Source organism: Rattus norvegicus, chromosome 3 (assembly GCF_021556685.1).
Source record: "Rattus norvegicus strain SHRSP/BbbUtx chromosome 3, alternate assembly SHRSP_T2T, whole genome shotgun sequence".
Classification (NCBI taxonomy): Eukaryota; Metazoa; Chordata; class Mammalia; order Rodentia; family Muridae; genus Rattus; species Rattus norvegicus.
In genome coordinates this window covers 35991090-36010256 of record NC_141536.1, presented here as the reverse complement: position 1 = coordinate 36010256, position 19167 = coordinate 35991090, and the positions used below count along the sequence as shown (strand labels likewise).

The 19167-nt window shown below is 44.1% G+C and overlaps 1 protein-coding gene across 51 annotated transcripts in view; it reads left to right on the top strand.

Annotated features, from left to right (window-relative positions):
* Positions 1-19167, top strand: part of Neb (nebulin) — a 197819-nt gene that overhangs the window by 14775 nt on the left and 163877 nt on the right. For 50 of the 51 annotated variants that reach the window (XM_087651606.1, XM_087651601.1, XM_087651592.1 and 47 more), the window contains exons 10-25: positions 628-732; positions 4360-4464; positions 5063-5170; positions 8499-8615; positions 9974-10078; positions 10173-10280; positions 10385-10489; positions 10934-11032; positions 12125-12229; positions 13397-13504; positions 13763-13876; positions 14830-14931; positions 15026-15133; positions 15225-15329; positions 16506-16604; positions 18626-18730. In XM_087651606.1, coding sequence (XP_087507732.1) covers positions 628-732; positions 4360-4464; positions 5063-5170; positions 8499-8615; positions 9974-10078; positions 10173-10280; positions 10385-10489; positions 10934-11032; positions 12125-12229; positions 13397-13504; positions 13763-13876; positions 14830-14931; positions 15026-15133; positions 15225-15329; positions 16506-16604; positions 18626-18730 — 1698 coding nt within the window. 51 annotated transcript variants of the gene reach the window in all.

The window sequence follows — 19167 nt, the reverse complement described above, 5'->3', positions numbered from 1 at the left end:
TTTCACTGAAGACAAAGTGGCAGTTGGGCATCATAAAGTCAGAGTGCTAGACACAGAGGCCCAAGCAAGCCCCAGGTCACAAAACAGAAAATTGGGTAGACAACCTATAGAGTTCACTTTGGGTGCTTTGGCTTGAAGACTTACTCCCATACACCTCTTACATACGCCCTTCTTAACCCCCCTTATCATGTTAGCACCATCCCATCAGTAAGTGTGTGTGAGTCTCCTCTTTACCACTCAGCATTCTGTGTAAAGGAACAGAATGATATGTAATTAGGTTGTCCAGGAGTGGGCATGGCTAAGTAGGTATGAGGAAAAGGCATGATTGAGAGTTGAAGACGTTAGCGAAGAGAAACCTGGCCATTTCCAGGGATGCTGTGAAGACAGTTGCAAAGAAACAGGTGGAGGGGCCGAGCATTCTTGGGAAGGAAGAAGACTCAAAGAAACTGAAGTGAGTGGGAGTCCTGAGAGGCAGTTGTGTAAACCAGGGGACAGTCATGGCTAGACAGTACACAACAGCTAAAGCTCGAGAGAAAACATTGGCGGTGTGAAAAGGGCTGCCTTATGAAAACAAGGGCTCTTTTTCAAATGCACGTGAACATTCCTGCCTTTTATTTTTTTTGTCAGATTGCCTACAAAAAAGGACTCACTGAGCAGCAGACTCAGTTCACATCCCTGCCTGATCCTCCTGATCTGGAATTTGCCAAGAAAGTAACCAACCAAGTGAGCAAGGTAAGTGCAGAGAGGTGGACGAGCCCTGTCTCTCTTAAAAATCCTGCTGACGGTGGTGAACTTCAAGAAGAGACACAAATACTAAGGGTATTGTTGCGTATGCCCTGCCCCCACCAAAAAACCCTTACACCAAAAGCAGCCCATGTGCTAATCGCATAAATGACTTCAGTGGTTAGTAAACTTGATGACTCAGTGATTTTTTTAAATGTCACAGTCATCCCTTGATAAGGTAGCTTATTGCCTTATTGCCACTTGACATTTTCTGAGAAAGATACCCCAGTCAGTGACTAACTATTACGCCCTCTGTGGTGGCTGTGGTTTAACTTGGGGGATGGGGAGACACCCCGGAAGTCTTATACCCCCCCGCCCCCCCCCCCGCATCCTCAATCAGATATGGACAGACTGTATGAGTGAACTCTCAGACAAGGCTCAGCGGCCAATGGTGGGGCCAGCACTTGAGAGCTTTGAAGACCTAGCAGGCTGCTTCTTTTGCCTATATTTAGCCAAATAAAGTAACTCGGAAAGGTGCAGCTGTGGCAAGGAATGCAGAGACAAATGTTCGGCTGGTCCATAGGCCGAGCTAGTCCTGTTGTAACAAGGTCCTGTCAGTCTACCTTCTGAGACCTGGCTACGTTCATGTACCTTTCTTTTCCTCTGAAAGTTGAGACTCAGTTTCCTCTTCTGCTTCAGTTTTGACTGAACGTCAAGGTTCTTATTTTTCTGTTGTTTTTTGCTAGAGGTAGGCTCTTGAATAGAGAAGGGGAAAAAAAGGTAGAAATGATGTCATCTCCCCCGAAGTGTTTTTAGCTTCTCGTTTTGATGAGTATTGAATGTAAAACCCAAGGGCTGTGTAAGTATAGTAAAATTAATGAGGACACTGGCAACCTTTCCCCCAGGGCTGAGGAGAGATTAACTGGGGAACTTTGCATATTGGAATGGCTTCTAGATGTGTCTATAACAGAGGAAAAGATAGAACAGAAAGGTTGTTTGGGAGACATTGTCTTCCATGTGGTCATTTAAAAACAATCCATTTTTAATTTGTATGTAAGGACTATCTCAGTTCAAGTAGAATTTTTTTTTTTAAATCTAATTTGAGCATGCAGTACAGACATTTGAAAGTGACTTTTAAAGGTCGCTTTCAAACTTTCCCAGTGTCACTCTCCACAACAATTTAGGCCTGCCAATGAAATTCGTGGTGTGCTTTTCAATATAGCGGCCTTTAGACAAAGCTGACAACAGAGCTCTTAAAACATGACTAGAAAAAAACTCCCGAAATTATTAGGGAACTTGGACTCCTACAATAAAGTCATATGCAGAGTGTATTAAACAGCAGACTTTGGCTTCTCAAAGTCTCAGAAAACTGCAAGTCAGAAAGAAGTGCCATCTCATTAGGAGCTAAGAATTCGATGTATGAATTGGAAGAGGGCACATATGTGTATCTGTTTCCCTAACACTGAGAGTCTTTCACATGGGACGCATATACTGGATCTTAAATGCTTACCATGAAGTAAAGACAAATGTAAAATAGCCCAGTTTTACACCGATTGTGTGCTAGAATGGTAGTGTTTGGATCTACTGGGTTAAGTAAGATATATTAAAGTTATTTTCCAACCTGTCCCTTTGCATCTTAAGAAGTAGGGCTTCTGGAATAACTTCGTGTTAGGTCTGTTTGGACTGCACACTGCTTGCAGAGGGTGACACTGTATTAGGTACTTGGAAAGAGTTGCCCACCCAAGTTTGACCTTGTAGACTAATCTGAGCTGAGTGTCTGTAACCGAAGGTCACTGGGTTTGGCCACGGAGACAAAAGTTATCCAAGTCTTACCCAGATTCCAAGTTCTTAGTGTCTATTGTGCATCAAAAATACCAGTCCATATAGCGAGAAATATTGTGCATGGTAGCCATTGCATCCAGCAACCAGGTACCCAACCACAGAGGCCCAGGCTGCCATGGTCTTGGGTATGCTCTGTTTATATAAACAGATATCTGCCACCAAGCTCAAATCAAACTTTGGAAGCTTTAGTGTTTATGGGTACTTTATTCATCTATCAGATTCTTAAGAAACCTGATTCCCGAAAGATTAGAAGTACTGCTACAGACAGCCTTGGCAAATCCCCAAATCAATTCATTCACTTTCATTCTGTGTTGGGGATTTACTTCAGCAGAGGAGGCGTCTTAGTTAGGGTTTCTGTTGCTGTAATGGGATACCGTGAGCATGGCACCTCTCTATAAGAAACACGTTTAATTGGGTCTGCTCACAGCTTCAGAAATTTAGTCCATTATCATCATGGCGGGGTGCATGATGGGTAGCACGCAGGTAGACATGGTGACGGAGAGGTAGCTGAGAGCTCCACATCTGGATTGGCAGGCAGTAGGGAGAGACAGACCCTGGGCCTGGCTTGAACATCTGAAACCTCAAAGCCCACCACCAGTCGTGTCACACTTCCTCCAACTAGGCCACATCTATCCCAACAAAGCCACACCTACCCCAACAAAGCCACGCCTCCTAATAGAGCCAATCCCCTTGAGACTTATTGGGACTGTTTTCATCCAAACCACCATAGGAGGGCACCTGAATTAGTTATTGGTCTAATTTAGATTACATTCTGTTTTTGTCTGTTCAGGTCAGGTCTTTGCATGTAACCCAGGATAGCTTGATCTCAAGATCCCCCTGTATCGGCCTCCGGGGAATACAAGGCAGATTCGAGTCTTAGCCAAATTCAGTTTCTCTTTCTGTCTGTTTGCCTCTCTCTTGTACATTTTACAATTTCTCCATTTTCCTTATGTTACTAGCTGTCATCTTTATAATTATTGCACCATATATTTGTTTAGTGCCACAGACATACAGACCATCTTTAGCTTATGATCTTGCTTCATCTTTCTAGCAATGTTCTGTGTAAAACACTGGGATTGAGAAAGTCGAAGTGTTGAAACATTAAGGCAAAACTTTAATAATGAGAGTGTCCAGTTATGGACACTAAAAATCCAGAGATCTAAAATGGACAGCTATAAAAGCGGCCTACTGAATTAGCATATTGACTCGTGCGAAAACAGGAAACAGGGCATTTGGGGGAAAGTTATACTTCCTTTTACACTGGTTCTGTGCATCAGAGCTTGAGTTAATGGCATAACAGTGAAGGACTTTCTGTTTCCGTGAAGAGTGGTGGAGGTATAGGTGCATGCCAGCCACCCGACAGTCAGTGGTGATGTCTTTGGCATAGCTATATGAGCCAAGGAGGAGAATCACTCTAACCCTGTTCTAGCTTTGCCTCGTGGTCCCAGATCTGGGTTGTATACCTTAATTCTGTTCCAAGAACACAGGAGCCAAGATAATTCACAACTATGTGTCTTGGGTCAGTAGTAAGATAACTTCTACACAGCACATTTTGAGCTAGAGTGTAAGTCCCCAAGGTTAGCAATGAGAGACAGTCTTCTTGTCTCTCTTTGTTCCCCTTACGTCAACTTTCTGACTGAGTCAATAGACTAGAGTGCAAGATAACTTGGAGATATTTATTGAAGATCTAATATGAACATCATCAAGATAGTTAATAGCATCCTATACTCAATTCCTATTTGTCATCTCTTGGATTTCATTTTTGTTTAATTTCTTTTTTTTTTACTCCTCCAGCAAAAATATAAAGAAGACTATGAGAAGAAAGTCAAAGGAAAATGGAGTGAGACACCATGCTTTGAAATTGCAACAGCGAGAATGAATGCAGACAATCTCAGCACAGTAAGCCAGGAGCCAGGGCCAGATGTCCCGGGAGGGTAGCCCTTTCTCTAACAATTTCCAGCTGCTTGAAACATCTCAAGGAATTCTAGAATCCTAGATAATATCTTGACCAAATCACATAGTTTCTACCTTAATTTTCATAGGAACAACCTGGCGAGACCCTCTCACTAATTGCAATGTACAGTTAGCATGAGTCAAAGAGGTTCTTTGTACTTTATTCTTTCCCCCACTGAATAAAACTGTACATTTATAACATTGATCGCTTCTTGGCCTTTTGGCTAACATCAAACGTAGTATAACATTGATTGATTTAGCTTCAGTGGAAAACAGAAATCTAATTTTTTTCATTCATCTGTTCTGGCTTTCCAGACCTCTTTCTCAGTGGGCCTTTCCAGTTTTTCTCTCAGCCTGTTCTAATTGTCCAGACCTCTGTTAAGCTGGGAACCATTTTGGCAATGCCCCTGCATTCTCTGATCAAAACCTGGCTGGCCTAAACGAAGGGGGAGGGGACATGCAGACTTGAGGGGTTCTGCCCAGTACACAGTGGGGTAGAAGTCTGTCTCCACAGCTATTCTGAAGCTTCTTTACTGTCTTACAGAGGAAGTATCAGGAAGACTTTGAGAACATGAAAGACCAGATCTACTTCATGCAGACTGAAACACCTGAGTATAAAATGAATAAACAGGCTGGGGTTGCCGCGAGCAAGGTATGCCATCTTCCCATTGCTCTTCGTGTTTTTAATGGGGTGGACTCAGAACTCTTGCCTGGGTAGATACTAAAAATGGTGGTGGCGTAGATTCTTAGGGAAAGTACCAAAGCTGAGACTAGTGCATAGCAGAATGCCTAAAACAGAAAAAAAATGTGTTGCAATTACAATAGGATCCTTAGCAGCAACTAATAGCCACTTTCATTCATTTCATGGAGTGGAGGGCCTTTTGCTGGCCAACAACATAAAGGGAATTATCTTAGCTAGCGGTACGTCCACCAGAAAAAAGATACCTGGCAACTTTATATGAAGCCATGTGCTTCACACTCAACACTGTCACTGCTCTTGTGTTCTTACAAGTGGGTGATCACAAATAAGACCAGAAGCCCACTTTGATAAAGGGATTCTTCCTTGACATTTTAAAGTGGTATGAGTTTTATAAAAAGCATAGATGTCAAGGCCAAATAAACTTGTTTGACCAATGGCTTTCCTGGAGACTTGGTTTTGTCAGAGGGGAGAAAGAAGGAAGAGTCCATCACTTAGAAAGTGTAAGGCAATTGTGTTTTGGGTCAAGATACCAGCAGGACAAGGGGTGAGAAATATTTAGGAAATGGAGCACACTTGATTTGTTGAAGGGTTGGATCAGAGAAAGCTTTCAGACTGTCTTAGTTAGGGTTTTACTGCTGTGAACAGACACCATGACCAAGGCTAGTCTTTTTTTTTTTTTTTTTTTTTGGTTCTTTTTTTTCAGAGCTGGGGACCGAACCCAGGGCCTTGTGCTTCCTAGGCAAGCGCTCTACCACTGAGCTAAATCCCCAGCCCCGACCAAGGCTAGTCTTATAAGGACAACATGGAGCCGGCTTATAGGTTCAGAGTTTCAGTCTGTAATCATCAAGTTGGGAACATGGCAGTATCGAGGCAGGCATGGTGCAGGAGGAGCTGAGAGTGCTACATCTTCATCTGAAGGCTGTTAGCAGAATACTTGCTTCCAGGCAGCTAGGACTAGGGTATTAAAGCCCACACCCACAGTGCCACACCTACTTCAACAAGGACATACCTACTCCAACAGGGCCACACTTTCTTTTTTTTTCTTTTTTTTTAATTAACCTGAGTATTTATTTACATTTCGAATGTTATTCCCTTTCCGGGTTTCCGGGCAAACATCCCCCTAATCCCTCCCCCTCCCCTTCTTTATGGGTGTTCCCCTCTCCACCCTCCCCCCATTGCTGCCCTCCTCCCAACAATCACGTTCACTGGAGGTTCAGTCTTAGCAGGACCAAGGACTTCCCCTTCCACTGGTGCTCTTACTAGGATATTCATTGCTACCTATGAGGTCAGAGTCCAGGGTCAGTCCATGTATAGTCTTTAGGTAGTGGCTTAGTCCCTGGAAGCTCTGGTTGGTTGGCATTGTTGTTCATATGGGGTCTCGAGCCCCTTCAAGCTCTTCCAGTTCTTTCTCTGATTCCTTCAACGGGGGACTTATTCTCAGTTCAGTGGTTTGCTGCTGGCATTCGCCTCTGTATTTGCTGTATTCTGGCTGTGTCTCTCAGGAGAGATCTACATCCGGCTCCTGTCAGGGCCACACTTTCTAATAGTGCCACTCTCTTGGCTGAGCATATACAAACCATAACACAGACTAAGAAGCTAGTTGCACAGGGTTTCCCTTGATGGATACAGGGAAGAATATAGAAGGAGAAGGTGATTGAAAGGGATCGAAACAGGAGTTTATCTTCAAACATGTTCCAGTTCAGATGCCTTTTAGATTTGCAGGTGAAAATATCAACTTGTTTGGTTGATTGTATGTGTCTGGAGTTTCAAAGTACGCTTACAGGAATTTTATATAAAATTAGGGTATGCTAGTATGTGGATAGTTAAGCCATGAGACTGCACAGCACAAGGGATGTAGAGTGGATAGAAGCACAGAACCCTGATGTACTTCCATGGGAAAATACCAGCCAAGTGAGAGAGGAGCACAACTGAAAGGTAGCAGGGTTGTTCCATCAAGTGCAAATGGGGGAACGGTGCTGTCACCTACACCAAGTGTTCCTACCCGGGTTTGCTTATGCATCCTCATCGGCAGCCCACAGAACAGTTTGGCTGTGTTTGCTTGGGTGATAGCTGAAAGAAAAGTTGGTAAGGAAAATATTTCAGGTGGAATACAAAGTTCCATGCTGCCATGCAGCTGGGAAAACCCAGTAGAGAGGTAACAGTGAATCGACGCTGAGAGACAGCTGCTTGATGCCCTTGAAGGAGGGGAGATCTGGTTTGCTAAAGAAGGGATGGCTTTGTCATAAGCCTTAACCATTCTCCCATGTAACGGAGGTAGGTCGGATTGTAGGATTTATGAATGTCCCTTCTGCTCAATCTGTTTTGCAAGGGAGGGGGGATTACAATTCCATGAGGTAGAAAGGCTATGTCGGTCTCCCATGCCCATAGAGTAGCCTCTGTGGTAGTCTGGCTAAGCAATAGGGTTGGCACATCCGGGTCTCAGTTGTGGATCACCTGCTATTGTCTGCTAAGCCAATTGGTTTTTTTGGTAAGGTTTTAAAAGATAGTGAATTACTTAGGTTGTACAATCCAATAAATATACTACCAAATAAAAGTCTCTGGCTAGAGATCATGGTCAGAATCGGGATCAGTTTACCATTCTGCTCACTCTGGACATGGTCCTGGTTACAGGTTTTTCATTTCCCCAAGGCCCCAACTCCCTACTTCTATCTTGGTTGGAATTGAAAGTACAAGGTGGGAAGGGAAAGGAAAAGGTGAAGTTGCCACCATTCATCCTCCCTGCCTCCTTCTTGTCCTGCCTGTGTATTAAATACATGCCTGCTCAATAGACAACTACAGGAAGGGCATAAACATGAAGTTAATGATGCTCCTAGCTCCCTGTCTTTAAGATGTACAGGCAGCTCGATCAGCAGCTGGGAGTTGAAGCCTGGCTGAAGGTTCTGCAGGAGCAGACATCTGGGACACAATGTGCTGTCACTATTTGTGTTTCTTCCTTTGCCCCAATATTTATGTGCCTCTCTCCTTTCGAGGACAGAGACCATATGCTGTTCTCTGCTGTGGCTTTCCCAGAGCCAAGCACAGAATCAACTCCCTCTCATATTTTTGAATGAATAAATGAACGAAAAGAAAAAGTTTCCTGGAAATTCATGCACTCTCCGTACTGCTGCTATGAGTTTCTGTGGGTTTTATGGTTATAAAATGTCAAGCTGCCATTTTTCTAAAGACAAATTGATTGTGGAGCCATGTCATAATTGATATAATGGAGTAGAGGACAAAAATAACCCGCGGAGTTACTTTATTATTTCATTTCATCCTACAGGTAAAATACAAAGAAGACTATGAAAAGAATAAAGGGAAAGCAGACTACAATGTTCTTCCTGCTTCAGAGAACCCACTGCTTCGGCAGCTGAAGACGGCAGGAAACGCCCTCAGCGATGTAAGTCAACCCTCTTCACAAATGGTTTTAAAACCTTAGCTTCGAGCGGGATGGAGTCTTTCTCCCTGTGTGGTACCTGTATGCCTGTGTTCAAGGTTATAGAGGCAGAGTCATAGCAGAGCTGACTAGAAGGAACATAACATGCCTCGGTGTCTGCAGCCAGTGGACTGGGTTCAAAGGTCAGGGAGATCATCGTCTGAGGAGACTAAATAAAGGTCAAAGATGAATTTACCAATTTTGACCAACTCTCTCTCTCTCTCTCTCTCTCTCTCTCTCTCTCTCTCTCTCTCTCTCACAGACACACACACACACACACACACGAAATACACGTATAGACAAACATACACAAGCTAGATATGTGATCGGTTGAGTCTTTTTTACCAACAGATTATACAAAGCTTTTTCCAAGTTTCAAAGATTTTACACAGATTAGTTACCGTCTCCCTGCCCTTGAACTAAGTCATGGTAGGAGTGTGTGCATGGGAGTAGGAAGACAAGGAATAGGGTGCTAATCCCATCTTTCCAAATCACTCAGCTATGACCTCTACATGAAATGCTTCTGCCTTCCAGGTGGAGTGCATGTTTGTAAAACCAACCATCTCAGACTCAAATCTACTTTTGTTGCTAGAAACAGGAACATAAATGTATGACAAAGGAATAGGATTATTGAAACTTTGAAAATCCAACATGAAAAGGTGGTGACAGCAGCTTTCTCAGTCATGTACCTGAGACCAATAATTGACTGATTTTTGTTATTTTAAGGCTAAATAAATGATAGCAGTCAAGGGAAGTTAGTGATGACGCATGCTTCAAATTCTTTATGAGGGTCTCTCTTTTTTTAAGGCTAGCTATGTACTTTTTCAAATTACCTTTTCATGGATGTTTACATGAAAAATAACAAGGCTATGGACTGGTATTATCATGGCTTCTGTGTACACAAGTCACAGTTGGTGAGGGGTAGGGAGAGAGAGAGAGAGAGAGACAGAGACAGAGACAGAGACAGAGACAGAGAGACAGAGAGAGACACAGAGACACAGAGACACAGAGAAAGACACAGAGAGACAGAGAGAGAGACAGAGAAAAAGAGAGAACAGCTTAGAAACACAGCCCTGCCACCAAGGCTCACCTAGAGGTAGTATTTGTTGGTTTCTTAAGTTTTTGAAAATGTAAAAAATCTGGTTTTACAATCATTGCTAATAATACCACATCACCCTGTGTTTGATTGTCAGGTTCTAAGGTAGTTGACAGGTAGTATCTTTTCTTCTTCTTTTGTTTGGTGTTGGAAAATGAGTCTTATAATCAGCGTGGGAGTGACAGGATCTATTTTAACTGCTCCCCTCCTCCCTCTGCTTTGGCAGAAACTATACAAGGAAAACTATGAAAAGACAAAAGCGAAGAGCATCAATTACTGTGAGACGCCCAAGTATCAGCTCGACTCTGTGCTACAGAACTTCAGTAGTGACGTAAGTGGTCCTACGGTCGCTCGTCCTGGTTAAAGGCTGTCTTAGTTAACGAGCTGCGGATCAGCTAATAAATGAAGAACATTTTGTCTTTCAGACTAAGTATAAAGATTCCTACCTAAAGAATATCTTGGGGCACTACGTGGGCAGCTTTGAGGACCCGTATCACACGCACTGTATGAAGGTTACAGCTCAAAATAGCGATGTAAGTCCTAAGCCCATTGTTTTCATGCTCTAAGTATGACATCATAGGCTAAAGGCATAAAGTAAAGGTTGGATCCTCACATCTGATTTCTTTCCCCCTTGTAGAAAAACTACAAAGCCGAGTATGAAGAGGACAGAGGCAAAGGCTTCTTCCCCCAGACCATTACTCAGGAATATGAAGCAATCAAGAAACTGGACCAGTGTAAGGATGTACGTTCACAGCGAGAGGCTGTGACCACCATGCCTCCTCCTACACACCAGGAGATGGGCCCAGATGTTGCTGCCCTCTGTGGCCTCTGGAGGTCAAGAAACACCTAAAATGTTGACCACTTTACAAATTTGCTCAAGTGACGAGCTTGTAAGAACCAGCCTCTATTTTGTAGAACATATACTTCTTTTCCTACCCCTAGCCTGGGTCCCAAGAGCTAATTCTAGCTGTGAAGGGCTCTCAGGAATCTGAAGACACAGGGGTGCTCCTCATGTTCACAGAAGAGCCATCGTTCAAGTGAACTGCAGTCCAGCTAAAAACAAAACCAATAAATGGTTAACCACAGGATTTTTGGGGTGGGATGGGATGGGTTCTTTTTTCCTAGCTCATAGACCACCATGGATTTCACAGACTCTACTTAACCAAATTCCTTTGTTTCCTCACAGCACACTTACAAAGTCCACCCAGATAAGACAAAGTTTACTCAAGTTACAGACTCGCCTGTTCTGGTACAAGCCCAGGTCAATTCCAAACAGCTGAGTGATGTAAGTTCTTCTAAGCATTTAGGGAACTAGTTTCAGGGGGTTGCGGAGACATTTCATAAATCCATACAGAAATTTAATTTGTTCCATTTTGCCATTTCTGGGATCAAACCCCAAGCCTTGTTCACGTGGGCAAACGTTCTACCATTACATTCTTAGCCCATTAAAGACCCAACTTCTTACATTATTTCACTTATTAGAAAACTTTTGGGGTTGGGGATTTAGCTCAGTGGTAGAGCGCTTGCCTAGCAAGCGCAAGGCCCTGGGTTCGGTCCCCAGCTCTGAAAAAAAGAAAAAAAATAAAAGAAAACTTTTATGCTTTAGTTGTGTTTGCATCTCTCTAATCACTTAAAATAGTTTCCTACCTGGTGGGATGGAATCTTTTTCAAGTAGATAACACTTAGTAGAGTTGTTGATTCAAGGAAACCAGTGTAGCTTAAAGTTCTAAAAAGAACATGAATTCTAGATAGACAAAATTGGATTTGTATCCCAGCTTCCTGTGTCACAATAGTCAAGGGACTTAATCTTTCTATGCCTCTTTTTCTCTTACATAATTTGTTTTGAAAATTAACACAATAGGAGATGTGTTCAAAATATACAGGTGTGGTGAGGATCAGATATTTACCATGCAGATTTCTCACTGCCAAATAACTTTCTTGAAAATGGAAGCCTAGAGATAAATCTTAAATGGCCTCAGTGTATTTATGGCCAGAAGTGACAGTTTCAACTGCAGTGTCAGTACGCGTGATATATGCAAGGTGACATTTATAAGGGGATCTCCAGTCAAGTGATGTCAGAGATGAAGAGGAGGCCAGGACAGTGCTTCTGTGAAAGGGCCAATTGTGAAGAGGAATGTGAATGAAGAGCCACCTCATTCTGTCACCTACCATGGTGGTAGATGTGGTGACTGTGATAGACGTGCTGACGGGAGTCCAGTCCACAGATTCAACAGTGCAGTCTTCCTAGGCTCTTGTTCTTGTGATATTGGCTGGTATTTTCCAACATGTCTGAAGGGGGTTTTGTAATTGGTAAGTCCTTTTTCTTCTGAACCTAATGGTCCTCTCTCTGACCCATACCCCGCTTCCCCCTCTTTAGCTAAATTACAAAGCCAAACACGAAAGTGAGAAATTCAAGTGTCATATACCTCCGGATGCTCCTGCCTTTATCCAGCACAGAGTGAATGCCTATAACCTGAGTGACGTAAGTACCTCACGTACTGCACTACAGACAGCTGTGCCCCTGGTCTTGAGTTGCTTCACTGTGATTCAATAGCTACATCAATGTTAAAAGATGGCAAGAGCCCTTAACAGTTGTACGTTTCTACCTTTCTACCAAAATAACTTTTAACTTGCCTTGTAAATCCTTACTGCCCGTGTGTAGTCATCTTACAGGCAGCTTCATTCAGTTGTTAGATAACCTTAAGACGTTCTAATGGGCCTCTGAAATATCACCCTGCGTGTGTATTTCATTGTAAACCTTAACGTTAGATCTGTTAACATTGTTGTGTGTTCTATACTGCGGTTCAATTTTCTTAGAATATAATCTTCTTTTAGGAATGATTTCCTTTACTCGCCAGGCCTACAGCGTCCCCTTTTGCACGAATTAGACTTATTTCTACCTGTAAGGAAGCTTATGCTAATGATAGCACAGAAGGGAGATGAAAAGGGCAGAACGCCACGAATCCATCGCCAGCTTTCATTTTCCAAATTTAATTTTACAGAAAAGTTAAATTACCCTCGGGAGAAGAGTGCGTCTTAACTTCTTCAACAATTCCCCAAACGAGTACTCATTTGTGATTATCCAGCCTCAGTGGGCAGGAGGATGCTTCCTGAAATGACCTCTGAGTGCATTTAGAGGGCAAATGGATGTGATGCCTGAAACCCCAGAGAGCAGGCTAACCGCAGGGTGTGTGTACCACTCGCTGCTGTCTAGCTCAGGGCTCAGATATTAGTGAGATCACTGGAACTCAGCTAATTGGATAAAATATTCCGATGGAGAACAGGAATCTTAGAAGCTCCAGCTTGAGGAGAGTTACCTCAAATATGCACAATTTTCTAGACAATGAACAAGGTCCATTTATCTTCTAAAAAGAATGAAGTGATATCTGTGTGGTGGTGGTGGTGCAGGTCTTTAATCCCAGCAAGGGGTGGGGAGGCAGTTGTATCTCTGAGTTCAAGGCCAGGCTGGTTGGTCTATAGAGTGAGTTCCAGGACTGCCAAGGCCATACAGTGAAACAAAATAAGTACATAATAATAATAACAACAACAACAACAACAACAACAACAACAACAACAACAACAACAACAAGTGAGTCCTGCTCTCCAGATGTGATGACAGGCATTTCACTTTTCCTAATTCCCTTCCCAGAATGTCTACAAGCAAGACTGGGAGAAGAGCAAAGCTAAGAAGTTCGACATCAAGGTGGATGCCATCCCCCTGCTGGCAGCCAAAGCCAACAGCAAGAATGCCAGTGATGTGAGTGTGGCCCTGGGCTGGGCTGCTGGGCTGCTGGGCTGGGCTGCTGGGCTGGGTGGCTGGGCTGCTGGGCTGGGCTGCTGGGCTGCTGGGCTGCTGGGCTGGGCTGCTGGGCTGCTGGGCTGCTGGGCTGCTGGGCTGCTGGGCTGCTGGGCTGCTGGGCTGCTGGGCTGCTGGGCTGGGCTGCTGGGCTGCTGAGCTGGGCTGCTGGGCTGGGCTGCCCCTGCTGGGCAGTTAGCACGTGTGGTGTCCTTGCAGGTGATGTACAAGAAGGACTATGAGAAGAGCAAAGGCAAGATGATTGGTGCCCTCAGCATCAATGATGACCCCAAGATGCTGCACTCTCTGAAGACCGCCAAGAACCAGAGTGACGTGAGTTCCCAAACCACTTCGTTTTGATGTGGGGATCCTCACTAATTAATATACCCTCAGGTTGTATGTCAGCCTACACTCAAGTCTCACATTCACATGGCAAACTAAATGTGGAGAGGCGATGGATAGCAGAGATTCACTGTCAGAGATGTTGTCCTGTGGAGGACAGTGTCATCAATCTCCTCTATGCCTTTGTTTCATAAGGAAGAAACAAACAATAAAAACGCTGTTTTCTTTATTTCTCAGTAGTGGCCTAATGTTAGCATACACAGTGCGCCCAGTACCACTGTGGGCGTTTACTCAGTGCCTGAGCTGAGGTGTTTGCAAAGACGTGCGGAAAACAAAAGCAGGAAGCGAGATCAACTGAGAGGCAGAGTACAAAACCAGATGAAGCAGAAACACAGAAAGCAACATTACAGTCTTAAGAATTTTATAACAGAGAGAATGTGAGGCAAAATATGACAGATGCACTCATTGAAGGACTCAAAACCTTAAAAACTATAAGTCGTGGGTAGTTGCTATAAAGAAGATGTAAGGCTGACAAAGGAAAAGGGACTTCCAGGGGTGTGAGAAGTGTGTGCATCAAATGCTAAGCTGGTGGGGTCTGTGGGACTGCCTGAGTCCTCAGGCCCATCTTAGGCCTTAGGCTTTATTTTACTTCAACTTTTTAAGCCATCCATGTTCTCCAGGCACACACCAATGGGACAGTTATTTCACGGCATTCGTGCCCCTTCTTTTTCAATCTGAGAAACACTGGGGTAGGTAACATGAACACTTGCTGTTATTAGCAACTGACACCATACAAGGCATGAGCTTCAAGAGTATCCTTAGCGCACAGTGGGAAAAAACGGGTGGAAGAGATCGTAACAATCTTCTTACGAGTTGTTCGAGTCTGGCAATGGCACAGATGACAGTGTGTGGGATATATTTTTCTTTCTTTCTACCTCTGACAGAGACTATACAGAGAAAACTATGAGAAGACAAAGGCCAAGAGCATGAATTACTGTGAGACCCCTAAGTATCAACTGGACACCCTTTTGAAGAACTTCAGTGAGGTTCGGAAAGCCGTGGCCACCCCTTGGGTAGGAAGGCTTTCTTGCCCATTGGAAAGTCACTATTAACTCGAAACATGTGGGTTTTCTTCGCCAGGCTAAATATAAAGATTCGTATGTGAAGAATATTTTGGGACACTATGTCGGCAGCTTTGAAGACCCGTACCATACGCACTGCATGAAGGTTTCCACTCAAAACAGTGACGTAAGTTTGAATCCAGTTCCTCCGGCCTTGCTGTGACGTTGTTTGGGGGCGACAGCCACGCTGAGTGGGTTTTGTTCTTGTGCCATTGCAGAAGAGTTACAAAGCAGAATACGAGGAAGATAAAGGGAAGTGCTATTTCCCTCAGACGATAACCCAAGAGTACGAAGCTATCAAGAAGTTGGACCAGTGTAAAGATGTAAGCCAGCGTCCCTGAGTTCTTCAGATTGGGTGTAGGATGCTTGTGACATCTAGTGGTACATTCAAGAGGAGTTTAAATGTTGTCACCTAGTCGTCAGGAGGAGATTTTTTTTTTTTTAAATTTGGCTTTGGAGATTTCTGGTTTAACACAGAAATTAATAGGAAGATATCTATTGCCTATGAAATTCTTTTAGGTTTTATGTCTACTTTCAGTAGTGTGTGTCTATAAATTCAGGGCAAAAGGAGACTACCGGAGTTTGTCATAACCAGAGTGTTCATTGTTCAACAAAATGACATAAGGAGCTAGCTTGAGTCTGACACTGTCCTCGGTCCTGGGAACTAGGGAACAAGGCGATCCGCTCTCCCGGAAGTTGGATTGGAGTGGAAGAGATGGGCAGTGAACAAGGAGTGTTCAGGGGCAAAAGAGAGAGATGATCCAATATAAGGGGGTGACTCAGAACTCAACCAGGGTCATGGGAAGAGACCGGGGGCCTGGAGTGATCTGAGGCAGGAGTGTTCTGCTACACCAAGATCAGGGGCAGAGAAGCAGAACGAACGGCCTCAAGAGGGAAAGAGGAAGGGGTTGGGGATTTAGCTCAGTGGTAGAGCGCTTGCCTAGCAAGCACAAGGCCCTGGGTTCGGTCCTCAGCTCTGAAAAAAAGAAAAAAAAAACGGGAAAGAGGAATGGAGAAGAGTTATGACCGGGATGTGCTAGGGGGAGGAGGTGACAGAGGACGGAGTGTTCAGAACTTACAACTCAGCCCAGACTGAACACAAGCTTCACCACAGAGCCATGCCGACACTGGAAAGAGTGACTGGGTGGCTTAGAGGTAGCAGAAACCTCAATGATTTATCTGCCTTTTGGCTAATATCAAGTACAGAAAAACCAGGAGAGGGGAAGGGAAGAGGGAATAGAAGGGGGAGAAGAAATGGAGAGAAATCATGTAATTCTGTTTTAGTTTTTAAAGAAAGGTGGCGCATCTACAATACAGCACTGGGGAAGGAGGGAAAGGAGGGAAAGAGGACTAGAAAACAGAAGGAAGTGGCACTGGATCCATTTTTTAGGGCTAAAGAAAGCAACGTTTTGCATGTAAAGTCCCCTGTCCTGCTGTGGTATGGACAGGAATAGGAAAGTGCAGTGTGCGATGTACGCAGAGGCTCTCTTCTCTTCCAGCACACCTACAAAGTGCACCCTGACAAGACCAAATTCACAGCGGTCACCGACACTCCTGTGCTACTGCAAGCCCAGCTCAACACCAAACAGCTCAGCGATGTAAGTGTCCTGACTTCTGTGCGAGGGGGTGACCAGCGTGGGGCTTACTGAAACCCTCAGTGTCTTCAAGACCTCATCTACTTGTCATGCCCCTAATGCCATGTTTCAGATTTCGATTAATACGATGCAAATGTAGCTGCTAGCTTGAACCATAACCCCCTCCCAGCAGATTGTTGGACAGCAATGCAGTCACTGATACGTTTAAACAACTCACTGATTTTTTTCATAGGATCCCTTTACTTATTAAAACTGTGTCCCATGAATATTAGACTTCTGTGCCACTTGAGAAAACAGTGGCAACCGAGACATCTATTTGATAGGCAAAAGGGGGAGCACTCCTGTTCCGGTGAAGTCATAAAGACTTTAAAGAAAGAGAAGGTATTCTTATGACAAAGAGCTACTCCAGGCAGCGATCTGGAGACAACTGAGAGTTCAGTGGAGAAAGATGCTTGCCGCTAAGTCTGAACGTCTGAGCCTTACCCCCGATCTCCTTCCACATGGTGGGGGTAGGGAACTGACTCCCCAGAACTGTCTTCCGCCCTTCACACTGGCTATGTGCACGCATGTGCACACACACGCAACTGAAAACTAAAAATGCAGCTTAGAACATATTAAAATGTAAAAGAGCCCAATACATATACATCCTCAACACAAATCCCTATACCTAAGGCTCAGGAAACATCAAGGAAGAGGTGGGTGGAAATATGCTAGGAGCCAGAGGACCATAAAATCTACTGTAAGATAGTGTCTCTTGGGATCGGCAGGCAAGCTTCCCTCGGGATACCTCAACTGTAGGGCTAGCTAAACCAGACCTGAACACTGACACCAACCGATGTGCTAATGTGGAGCGCCACCCCTAGATAAAAAACCACAGGCAACTAGGGCATGCTGAGAGTGAGTGAGGAGGAGCCCCCTGGTTGGTTGGTTATCCAGTGGTCAGCCCCGAAATAACCGTGTACACACACAGTACTGAATGGACTCAACAGGTTATATTTGTTTATTTATGCGTGTGTGTGTGAGAGAGAGCGTGTGTGTATGTAAAAGGAAGAATTAAAGAAGAGGAGGCCAGGGAGTTTTGAGGGAGTGGGGGGGGGGCAGGGGGAATTGAAGGAAAGAAAGGGAATGCAGGGGGAAACAATACAATTACGCTTTCAATAAAACACTAAGCCAAGATGCAGGGAGACGAGTGGCGAGCACAGTGTGGAACAAACAGACTGTGTTAAGGTGTTACTGGGAATCATTCCTGGCTTCCTTACTGCTCTGACTATAGGACCTGTGGGTTTTCCCGCCCTGCAGACCCAGTCCTGTGATGCTGATGACCTGTGTGTTAGTATGGTAGCAGAAATGTCAAAGGGAAGCCCAGTCACACCGCAATTCTCCTGAGAGAGGGAATGAGACGGTTGACAAGATTAAATAGCTCCCTTAAAGCATTTTTCTTAAAGAGACACCGATACCTTCTTACATAAATTCAAGGAAATTCCTACTTTGAACTATTTGAATGTCTGCTGAGTCCATTTTTTGTGTGTGTGCTGAAAAAAAAAACCCACCCCGGGTCTGAGTAATTTATAAAGAATGGAAGTTTACCAGATATAATTGCCCTTGAGGGAAATCCTACCACTCAGGAGGCTGAAGCACGGGGATCTTGAGGATAGCCCGGGCTACCTGGTAAGACACTATATCTTATGTAGTGTCACCTCGCCCCTCAAAAAGAGTAGAGGTTACTTAATTCACAGTTCCAAAGGTTGGGGAGTCTAAGAGCTTGGTGCCAGTTCCAGGCTTCTTGTTGAATCATTGCATTGCCCAGGAATTGCTTTAGGGAGCTGGAGTGCAAGCCCTCCTCAGAGCTCATTTTTATAATGAAGCCATTTCTGTGAGGGCGGAGCTCTTGTGAACCTGTCACCTCTGACGGATGCCTCCTGTTAAATACCACCAGCGGTGGCTTTAAGGGATTAAGTTAAATTTGGGGACACAGTCAGTCTTCAGTAACATACATTCTCCCTCCCTGCCCACACCCCCTTCAGCTGAATTACAAAGCAAAGCACGAAGGTGAGAAATTCAAGTGCAGTGTGCCAGCAGATGCACCGGAGTTCATCCAGCACAGAGTCAATGCTTATAACCTGAGTGATGTAAGTAAGAGGCCACATGCTTGCCTCATGTGTGGGAAAGAAGTGTGTGTCTGCCTTAAGACTCGGGCTAGACTCAACGCAGTGAGCTCTGGAAATGGTTATGAGTGGAAGTGAGGATTTCAAGTCTCACATACTGTGGGGACCTACTTCATTAGTAGATATCATTTCCGTGGTCTCTGCTATTAGCCCTGTGATAAACTCTAGAGTTTTTGAGATATCTCCCATGCAAATATCTCATTTTACCTTTTATAAGTCACTGTCTATAATATAATTATTTGTGCTACTTACAAGAGTCTTTAGAAGGTTTTTAGACTCTTAAAGCAGAGTATGATGTTTATACTTTTAGTGAAATAGAAGAAGAAACTATGTAATAAAAGAACCAATAGTTATACTGCTGTTTGGTTAATACATTACTCATAGGTAAAATAAGTTTACAG